The 10,865-nt window shown below is 58.5% G+C and overlaps 1 protein-coding gene across 1 annotated transcript; it reads left to right on the top strand.

The window, feature by feature from the left end:
• Positions 1–518: 518 nt before the first annotated feature.
• On the top strand, positions 519–10,650 carry LOC141737103 (protein NDRG2-like). Its single transcript, XM_074571720.1, has 12 exons — positions 519–539; positions 5,232–5,383; positions 6,432–6,494; positions 6,576–6,636; positions 7,294–7,380; positions 7,837–7,893; positions 8,109–8,203; positions 8,734–8,785; positions 8,907–8,954; positions 9,021–9,056; positions 9,466–9,517; positions 10,514–10,650. The coding sequence occupies exons 1-12, from the start codon at positions 519–521 to the stop codon at positions 10,648–10,650; spliced, it is 861 nt and encodes a 286-aa protein (XP_074427821.1).
• Positions 10,651–10,865: the final 215 nt, after the last annotated feature.

The following is a 10,865-nucleotide window of genomic DNA, read 5'->3' as shown; positions in this document are numbered from 1 at the left end:
CATTGTTTGTTTATTGGCCTTAGGTCATGGTCAGGGGCCCGAAAAGAGGGGCGCTTAGTAAAGGATTCTCCACCGACCATCATCTCACCTATTGGTAATGCTACCCTCTGGCAACAACAATGGTGTTTGAGCATTGCTCGAAACGCCACTCACTCAGCCCCCGGTACCATGCTCCCTAGGCGGCTCCCCTTGGGGTTCTTTTTTATTTGCGGAAATAGAGCTTGGTCTGGGATCCCTTCTAACCCTAGAGGAGGCCCGTGTACTATTGGACAGCTTAGTCTTGGCACTCCTCACTATCACCCAAGCCCAAAACAGCGGTTATGTTTTACTCGTGACACAATACAAGCATTAGAAAATACCTGTGATGATAATGTTAAGCTATGGAATCGCTGGGAGGTTTTTTTTTCGCCTCGCTATTTACCCCTGGGGTGGCAGCAGCGAGAGCCCACAGAAACTTAGATGCAATTGCCTGTTGGGTTGTTAAGCAAGCAAATGCTACCAGCCGCATACTATCTGATATGGCTGAAGACTTATCTACGGTACAACATGCAGTCCTGCAAAACAGAGCCGCTATTGACTTCTTGCTACTAGCCCATGGACATGGCTGTGAGGATTTTGACGGAATGTGCTGCATGGACTTGGAGGACCACTCTTCTTCAATACATAAGCAAATTACACAACTCCTTGCGCATTCACAAAAGGTGCAATCTGATACGGACTTCTTCGGATTGGGTACTTTGGGTGATTGGTTTGGGCTAAAGGGCTGGCTTAGGAGCCTGGTACAATCTGCTGTACTCATATTAGTTATTATATTGGTAGGCCTTTTGATTCTAAGCTGCGCTCTTTCCTGTGTCAGGTCTATGGTGACTAAAATTGTTCGACATACATGGTTTATTCAAAACGGCGATATCCCGAAGATTTACGCTAGTGTTAGTTCTGTCCAGCTCACTGAGAATGATGACTTTTAAACCCGTGCCTCAGTTCTGCCTTTAAAGAAACAAAAAAGGGGGAGATGTTGGGGGCGGCTAGCAGAAAAGTACAAGTATGCAAGAAATTTGAGGGTATGCCGACCTTGCAGACCTGAGACAAATAAATCTGAGGAGCCAGGGAACAACTGGCCTTGCAGGTCTGAGATAAATAACCTTGAAGAAGTAGGGAGTAGGCAACAAGTTATCACTGTAGCTTTTAGCACATTCCAAAACTGTAGCTTCTAGCATGTAGCGAAACCGCAGGTAGGAGGGATTATTGTAATGAAACATTTAGAGCTAAGCCAATTAGAAATGGTAGAATTTGTGTAATTTATGTAACTGTTAAGTAGCTGTATAAAAGCTTTCCGACGCCTCTAATAAACCGACATCTTGCTTGCATCAAGCAGCGTCCCGTCTCTCAATCGCGGCAGGAGAGCAAGCTCTCTCTTGGCACTTTGGATGTGGGACATACAGCGAGATGTTTGCTGCTTTTGCGTTTGGCTGTTGGGAGATTTACAGCACAAAGATATCTAGTTGATTTGAAGCAGTTCCGAGAAAGTCTAAGCATAATCCGCACTTTTCCCTCCAGGCACTTTCCATGTGGGAGATATAGCAGGATGTATATTGGTTTTGAGGACAACTCAATGGACAGTGTAGGGAGAAAAGTAGCTGGCTCCTTGAATGCCGTTCCTGGAGACACTGCGATCAATGTGGGAGATATGTCAAGATGTGTGTTGGTTTTGAGGACGGCTCTCTGGAGAGTCTTAGCAAAGAGGTCACAGGGATAATCAGAGCAATTCTCAGAGACACTGAGACCAAGCTCCGCAATTCCCTCCTGGCACTTTCCCTGTAGGAGATACCGCAAGACGTTTCTGTATATTGGGCACTGCGCTCTGCAGGGTGTTAGCAGAGACTTTCCCGGGACAGTGAAACCCTATGTCAGAGACAGTGAGAAGAAGCCCCAACGTTCCTTCCAGGCATTTTCAGTGTGGGTGCCTTCTCCTTGTGGTTCCTGGTTTCACTGCAGCTCTGAAGAGAATGTTAGCAAAGAGGTAACCGGGACAGTGAAAACAGTACTCAAAGACAGGGAGAGCAAGCTCTCTCTTGGCACTTTGGATGTGGGACATACAGCGAGATGTTTGCTGCTTTTGCGTTTGGCTGTTGGGAGATTTACAGCACAAAGATATCTAGTTGATTTGAAGCAGTTCTGAGAAAGTCTAAACATAATCCCCACTTCTCCCTCCTGGCACTTTCCATGTGGGAGATATAGCAGGATGTATATTGGTTTTGAGGACAACTCAATGGACAGTGTAGGGAGAAAAGTTCCTGGCTCCTTGAATGCCTTTCCTGGAGACACTGCGATCAATGTGGGAGATATGTCAAGATGTGTGTTGGTTTTGAGGACGTCTCTCTGGAGAGTCTTAGCAAAGAGGTCACACGGATAATCAGAGCAATTCTCAGAGACACTGAGAACAAGCTCCACAATTCCTCCTGGCACTTTCCCTGTAGGAGATACCACAAGACGTTTCTGTATATTGGGCACTGCGCTCTGCAGGGTGTTAGCAGAGACTTCCCCGGGACAGTGAAACCCTGTGTCAGAGACACTGAGAAGAAGCCCCAATGTTCCTTCCTGTCATTTTCAGTGTGGGTGCCTTCTGTTGCGTGAAAAGGGGCAAAGCGGTTTTAGCAGAAGATAAACCCCCTTGCGTTCTAACACTCCTCACTGAGGTGGGAGGCTAGGTGCGGCTAGGTTTAAATTCTGAGTGATGCCCAATTCAGCACTATCAGTCCCATCGCGTTTAATATGTATTAAACTATTACGATTTGGATACACTAATAGTGGACTGCACCTTCAGTCTAGTCGTGCTCATGAACTAGCACGGCCACTCTCGAGTCTTTGGTCACGTTCAGTGAGAAACCAAAACGACTAGCTACTTAAAAAAAAGTGCAGTTTATTTAAACAACAGATATATAGGTTCTTAGGATTGCCGGTGATAAATACACTGTCTGCAAAGCACGTGCAAATGAAAGTATTGTTACATATACAAAACGCGCGACAAAGTTATAAACGATACAGCCTGGCTTTAAATGTAGAAAAAGAGAGTCTCTAGAGAAATTTCTAAGTTTCCCGAGGAAGCACTCGATATAATCTAAGTCTTACCCAAAGGCGTCCCTATGGGGGGGAAGAGAGGCTCAGCCCATCGACTGATCCCAGAAGTCAGTGATGTAATTCTTTATGATGGTGTCTTCCCTGGGTATCCCCCCTCTCTTGGGCTATTTTTATACTATTTGTTATCTTCAAGGTGGAGTTTGAGTGACTTTAGTCATACATACTTTTATCATGATTGGTGTAAATTTCTCTCGCTTCACAATTAAAGGTATAGTTTACGAGAAATTCAGGGCGCAGACTCAAGAAGGAGTGGTCACACCTTGGAGGCGGGTAGCCTTCGGGATGGAGGTGTGTTTTGGTATTATAATAATGACATTATAATGAGCAAAGTTCGCACAAAGGACAGCATTTCATCAAAATTTGACAAAATGTTGGCTGTGAGCATCTAGCGGGCAGCTAATTGGCAGCTTATCTGTTTCATGGTATCATCCCATTCCTGTATCCGCTATACATCATAAGGTAAAGCCACGGAATAATTGCATCCCGTCCCGTACCTCATGTAGCTTATCAGGGAACCACAGATGTTGTGTCCTTCATGCCAGCTGCGGCTATTTTCTACCTCAGAAGCCTCTTGATTTTATACTTTTCCTTAATGTGTGAACAATGCTGTACTTTTGTATTTTTTAGCCAATTTAGTATTTATTCCACACCTTCTCCACATGGTTCCTGGTTTCACTGCAGCTCTGAAGAGAATGTTAGCAAAGAGGTAACCGGGACAGTGAAAACAGTACTCAAAGACAGGGAGAGCAAGCTCTACATTACTCTCTTGGCACTTTGGATGTGGGACATACAGCGAGATGTTTGCTGCTTTTGCGTTTGGCTGTTGGGAGATTTACAGCACAAAGATATCTAGTTGATTTGAAGCAGTTCCGAGAAAGTCTAAACATAATCCCCACTTCTCCCTCCTGGCACTTTCCATGTGGGAGATATAGCAGGATGTATATTGGTTTTGAGGACAACTCAATGGACAGTGTAGGGAGAAAAGTTCCTGGCTCCTTGAATGCCGTTTCTGGAGACACTGCGATCAATGTGGGAGATATGTCAAGATGTGTGTTGGTTTTGAGGATGTCTCTCTGGAGAGTCTTAGCAAAGAGGTCACACGGATAATCAGAGCAATTCTCAGAGACACTGAGAACAAGCACTTTCCCTGTAGGAGATACCGCAAGACGTTTCTGTATATTGGGCACAGCGCTCTGCAGGGTGTTATCAGAGACTTTCCCGGGACAGTGAAACCCTATGTCAGAGACACTGAGAAGAAGCCCCAATGTTCCCTCCAGTCATTTTCAGTGTGGGTGCCTTCTCCACGTGGTTCCTGGTTTCACTGCAGCTCTGAAGAGAATGTTAGCAAAGAGGTAACCGGGACAGTGAAAACAGTACTCAAAGACAGGGAGAGCAAGCTCTTCTAGATGGGGGACCAGGCCCACACATGGGGGGCCCAGACCCAGAGATGGGGGTTCCAGACCCACAGATGGGGGTCCCAGACCTGGAGATGGGGGTTCTAGACCCACACCTGGGGGTCCCAAACCCATAGATGGGGGACCAGGCCCAGAGATGGGGGGACAGACCCACACATGGGGGGCCCAGACCCAGAGATGGGGGACCAGGGCCACACCTGGGGGTTCTAGACCCATAGAGGTGGGTCCCAGAGCCACACATGGGGGGCCCAGACCCATAGATGGGGGACCAGGCTCACACACGGGGGGCCCAGACCCAGAGGTGGGGGGACGGACCCACACATGGGGGGCCCAGACCCAGAGACGGGTGTTCCAGACCCACACCTGGGGGTCCCAGACCTGGAGATAGGGGTTCTAGACCCACACCAGGGGGTCCAAGACCCATAGATGGGGGACCCAGACCCAGAGATGGGGGGACAGACCCACAGGTGGGGGTCCCAGCCCCATAGATGTGTGTGCCCCTGGACACCTGGGTCCCCTCTGCCCCATAGATCCGGGTCCAGCCCCATAGGTGGGGGTCCCCCCGGCCACCTGGGTCCCCTCCCCAGTCCCCTGGGTCCCCCCTCCCCGGGCACCTGGGGCCCTTCCATCCCTTCCCTGGCCCCATGGGTGCCCCCTGCCCCACGGCCGTGGGTCCAGCCCCATAGCCGTGGGGTGGGGCTGTCCCCAGACGAGTCGTGCTTCACCCCGCTCTTCGCCCACGAGGAGATGGGGGAGATCGTCAAGAACTTCCTGGTGGTCCACGTCGACCCCCCCGGCATGGAGGAGGGCGCCCCCCCCTACCCCCCAGGGTGCAACCCACGGCGCCCCGCGACCCCCATCGCCCGCCCCCCAACCCCCCCCTCCCCCAGCCCCACTGATCCCGCCCCGCTTGATCCCGCTTGAACCCTTGATTGACCACCTTGAGTCTCCGTTGCCCCTCCCCGTTGGCCCCGCTGACCCCCAAGTTGGCCCCGCTGACCCACAGTTGACCTCCCATGATCCCATTGACCCCCAAGTTGGCCCCACTGACCCACAGTTGACCTCCCATGATCCCATTGACCCCCAAGTTGGCCCCATTGACCCCACCAACCCCCGAGTTGACCCTGTTGGCCCCCCAGTTGGCTTCACTGACCCCCAAGTTGGCCCCACCGACCTCCCGGTTAACCCCAGTGACCCCCAAGTTGGCCCCGCTGACCCACAGTTGACCTCCCATGATCCCATTGACCCCCAAGTTGGCCCCGTTGACCCCACCGACCCCTGAGTTGACCCTGTTGGCCCCCCAGTTGGCTTCATTGACCCCCAAGTTGGCCCCGCTGACCCCCAAGTTGGCCCCGTTGACCCACAGTTGACCTCCCATGATCCCATTGACCCCACCGACCCCCGAGTTGACCCTGTTGGCCCCCCAGTTGGCTTCATTGACCCCCAAGTTGGCCCCGCTGACCCCCAAGTTGGCCCCGTTGACCCACAGTTGACGTCCCATGATCCCATTGACCCCACCGACCCCCGAGTTGACCCTATTGGCCCCCCAGTTGGCTTCATTGACCCCCAAGTTGGCCCCACCGACCTCCCGGTTGACCCCAGTGACCCCCAAGTTGGCCCCGCTGACCCCCAAGTTGGCCCCGCTGACCCACAGTTGACCTCCCATGATCCCATTGACCCCCAAGTTGGCCCCGTTGACCCACAGTTGACCTCCCATGATCCCATTGACCCCCAAGTTGGCCCCGTTGACCCACAGTTGACCTCCCATGATCCCATTGACCCCCAAGCTGGCCCCATTGACCCCACCAACCCCCGAGTTGACCCCGTTGACCCCCTGTCACCCCCCCGTTGACCCGTTGACCCCCCCCTGCCCCCCAGGTACCAGTACCCCTCGCTGGAGCAACTGGCCGAGATGATCCCCTGCATCCTCCTGTACCTCAAGTGAGTTGGGGGGCTGCCCCATAGCGGGGGGGGGGGGTCAGGATGACCTTGACCTCGTGACACTCCACCCCCCGCCCCCAGCATCGCCAGCATCATCGGGATGGGGGTGGGGGCCGGCGCCTTCGTCCTGGCGAAATTTGGGGTGAGTGGGGCTGGGGGGGGGGGGGGCACATGGAGGGGCTCGGGGGTGGTTATGGGGCATCTTGGGGGGGGGAGATCTGTGGGTCCTTGGAGGGGGGGTCCTGAGGGTCTCTGGGGGGGGTGTATGGGGCATCTGGGGGGGGTTCTGTGGGGTTCTGTGGGTCTCAGGGGGGCTATGGGTCACCTGGGGGGGATCTGTGGGTCTGGCGGGGGAGTTGTGGGGCATCTGGGGGGACACATGTGGGTCGGGGGGGGGGGGGAGTGTCATTGTGGGTCTGGAGGGGGTTTGGGGGGGTTCCTTGGGGGAGAACTTGGGGGTCGCTGTGGGGCTGGAGGGATCTGGGGGGGTTCTGGAGGGGTCCTGAAGGGTCTCCGGGGGGGGAATTTGGGGGTCTGGGGGGGTCGCCGTGGGTCTGGAGGGCTCTGGGGGGGGAATCTATGGGGCTGGGGAGGTCGCTATGGGGCAGGGGGGTCGCTGTGGGGCAGGAGGGCCCTTGGGTGGGATCGCTGTGGGTCCGGAGGAGGTTTGAGGAGCTCCTGCGTTGGGTTCTTGGGGGTCACTGTGGGGCCGGCGGGGAATCTATGGGTCCGGGGAGGTGTCTATGTGGCAGAGAGGACCGCCGTGGGGCAGGAGGTGACCCCCGGCCCTGCCCCACAGCTGCTGCACCCCGAGGCGGTGGAGGGGCTGGTGCTGGTCAACATCGACCCCCAGGCCAAGGGCTGGATGGACTGGGCCGCGCACAAGGTGGGGCGGCCGTGGGGCGGCCATGGGGCAGCTGTGGGGCGCTCTAGTGGGTCTCCGTGGGCATATGGGGCACCTTTAGGTCTTCTATGGGTCTCCATGGGGCACCTATGGGTCACTTATGGGTCTCCATGGGGCTACGGAGCAGCCGCGGGTCACTTATGGGTCTCCACGGCGCTATGGGGCACCTCTAGATGTTCTGTGGGTCACTTACGGGTGTCCATGGGACTATGGGGCACCTATGGGTCCCGCCGGGTCCCTGTGGGTCCCACGGGTCTCTGTGGGTCCCATGGGTCCCAATGGGTCCCGTGGGTCTCTATGGGTCACTGTGGGTCTCTATGGGTCTTATGGGTCGCTATGGGTCTCTGTGGGTCCCATGGGTCCCTGTAGGTTCCATGGGTCCCGTGGCTCCTTATGGGTCGCTGTGGGTCCCATGGCGCCCCACTTGCTGCCCCACAGCTCTCGGGCCTGACGTCCTCCACCACCGACATGATCCTGGCCCATCTCTTCACCCAGGTGGGGCCGGGGGCACTTGTGGGGCCGGGGGGAGGAACTTGTGGGGCTGGGGGCATCAGTTATGGGTCCTGGGGGGTCACTTGTGGGTCGGTGGTGAGTCAGCCGTGGCCCTGGGGTGGGTCAGTTATGGGTCTCGGGGTGGGTTACGGGTCGGTTGTGGGTCCGGGGGAGCGGCGGGGGGTCAGTTGCGGCTCACTTGTGGGTCTGCCCCACAGGAGGAGCTGTCGGCCGCCCCCCCGGCCGTGCAGAGCAGCCGGGCCCGGCTGGGGGCGACCCCCAACGCCCCCCTGCTGTGGGGCATGTACAACAGGTGGGGGGCTGTGGGGCACTGGGAGGCACTGGGCTGTACTGGGGGGCACTGGGGGGGGGCTGTGGGGCACTGGGAGGGCACTGGGATATACTGGGAGGCACTGGGAGGGGGCTGTGGGGCACTGGGCTATACTGGGAGGCACTGGGAGGGGGCTGTGGGGCACTGGGAGGGACTGGGCTGTACTGGGGGGCACTAGGAGGGACTGGGCTGTACTGGGAGGCACTGGGAGGGCACTGGGCTATACTGGGAGGGCACCGGGGGGGCACCGGTGTGTACTGGTGTGTACTGGGGGCACTCACCGTGGCGGTGGCGGCTCCCTGCTCCTGCTCCTGCTCCTGCTCCTGCTCCTGCTCCTGCTCCTGCCGGGGCCGCGCAGCCGCGGTGACCTGGGCCTGGCGCGCAGCGGGGCTGGCAGCCTGCGGTGAGCGACCCCCCCTCGCCCCTCTGACCTTTGACCCCGTGCCTCCGGGATGGCCTCCGACCCCCCACAGTGACCTTTGACCCCCTCTCTCCTCCACCCCCCCCCAAAGCTGCCCCATGTTGCTGGTGGTGGGCGACGGCTCCCCCCACGAGGAGGCCGTGGTGAGTGACGTCACCTGACCCCGCCCCCCCGTGAGGTCACGTGCCGGGGTCACATGGCCCGTCCCGTGACCCTCGTGGAGTCACGTGACCCCCGCCACGGCCCGTCCCCCCCCCCCCCCAGGTGGAGTGCAACGCCAAGCTGGACCCCACCCAGACCTCCTTCCTCAAGGTGACCTTTGACCCCCCGACCCCGTGACCTTTGACCCCCTACACCGTGACCTTTGACACCCCACAGATGGCGGACGGAGGGGGGCAGCCCCAGCTCAGCCAGGTGAGGGGTCAAAGGTCACCAGCGCCAACGGGGGGGCGTGGCTTAAGGGGGAGGGGGCGTGGTCTGGGAGACTGAGGGGGCATGGCCTAAGGGGGGGCGTGGCCTGGCACCGGCCTTCTATGGGGGGCTGTAGGGGCAGGGCTTGGAAGGGAGGGGGTGTGGCGTAAGGGCGCACCAAAGCCATAGAAGGGGTTGGTTGGGGGGGGCGTGGCTAAGGGGGGAGGGGGCGTGGCCTCAGGGCGTCCCCCATATAAGGGGGGTGTGGGTGTGGTTTGAGGGGGAGGGGGCGTAGCCTAAGGGGAGGGAGCGGGGCTTAAAGGGGAGGGGCCCCCTATGGGGGGGTTGGGGTGTGGCTTAAAGGGGGCGTGGCCTAAAGGGGCGTGGTCTTGACCCCCCCCGCCCCCCCCAGCCGGCCAAGCTGACAGAGGCCTTCAAGTACTTCGTGCAGGGCATGGGCTACAGTGAGTACAATTAGTGCTCATTAATATTCATGAGAGCTCATTAACCCCCCCCCGCGGGGGTAATTAACCCCCCCCCCCCCCGGGGAGAAATTAGCACCCAAGGGGGGGGGCAATTAATTGCCCTGGGGGGTAATGAAGACCCCCGGGGACAGCAATTAATGACCCCTGGGTTAATTAGTGCTCCGGGGGGGGTAATTAACTGCTTTTCCTGGGGTATAAATCTGCCCGAGGGGGTGGGGTGCATTATTAGCCCCCCTGCAGGTTAATTAATGGCCCTGGGGGGGTAATGAATGGCTGCGGGGGGGGGGGGTGTGTGGGGGTAATCAGTGACCCGGGGGGGTAATTAATTGCTCCGGGGGGTTAATTACCCCACCCCCCAGTCCCTCACGTCCTGGACCGCAAGCGCAGCGTGGGGCCAGGTAGGGAGAGACGTCAGCGATGACGTCAGCGGTGATGTCACGTGTGAGGCCACACCCTCCCCCCCCGCCTCACGTCACCTCCCCCCTCCCCCTCCCCCCCTCCAACGTGTGACGTCACCGCCCCTTTGTGAGGTCACGTGTGATGTCACGGGGTGCACGAGGGGCGTGGCCTCGGGGAGGGGGCGTGGCCTCGGGGACGCCTCCCCTGCACTAACCCCGTGGGGGGGCGTGGCCTAATAAAGGGGGCGTGTCCTGCAGCTCCGCACTAACCCCACTGGGGGCTTGGGGGCATGGCTTGCGGCAAGGGGGCGTGGCCTCCTCCCTTCCATTAACCCTACTGGAGCCGCTTGGAGGGGGCGGGGCCTGTTTCCTTGCGTTGGTGTGGGGCGGGGCTTCGGGGAGGGGGCGTGGCTTCGGGGAGGGGGCGTGGCCTACACCCCGGGGGCGGGGCCTGAGGGCATTTCCCCCTGCACTAACCCCCCTGGGGGGGGGGCGCTGCGGGGGGCGGGGGGGGGCTCCAAGGGGCGGGGCTTGCGGGGCAGGGGGCGTGTCCCCTGACGCCACGCCCTCCCGGCAGTGGCGGCGGTGGCCATGACGCGCCTCTCCCGCTTCCGCACCGCCTCCGTCTCCAGCTCCGCCTCCGGGGAGGGCGAGCGGGGCCGCAGCCGCACCCTCTCTCGGGGCAGCCTGGGGGGGGGCGCCCCCGCCCCATAGACCCCGCCCCGCTTTGAGTTTGGAAGGCCACGGGAACCCCCCAAAAAAACGCACCCGGGAAGCGCCAAAACCACTCCAGGGTCCCCCCCCCCCCCCCAAACCCCCTTGGAACCCCCCCCAAATCCATCCCCAACTCCCCCCCCTCCCGCCCCCAAAAACCCTGGGATGCCCCAAAACCACCCCAGGACCCCCAAAAATCCACCCAGGACCCCCCC

The sequence above is a fragment of the Larus michahellis genome, unplaced genomic scaffold (genome assembly GCF_964199755.1).
Source record: "Larus michahellis unplaced genomic scaffold, bLarMic1.1 SCAFFOLD_37, whole genome shotgun sequence".
NCBI classification, from domain to species: domain Eukaryota; kingdom Metazoa; phylum Chordata; class Aves; order Charadriiformes; family Laridae; genus Larus; species Larus michahellis.
This window is presented reverse-complemented; position numbering and strand designations above follow the sequence as displayed.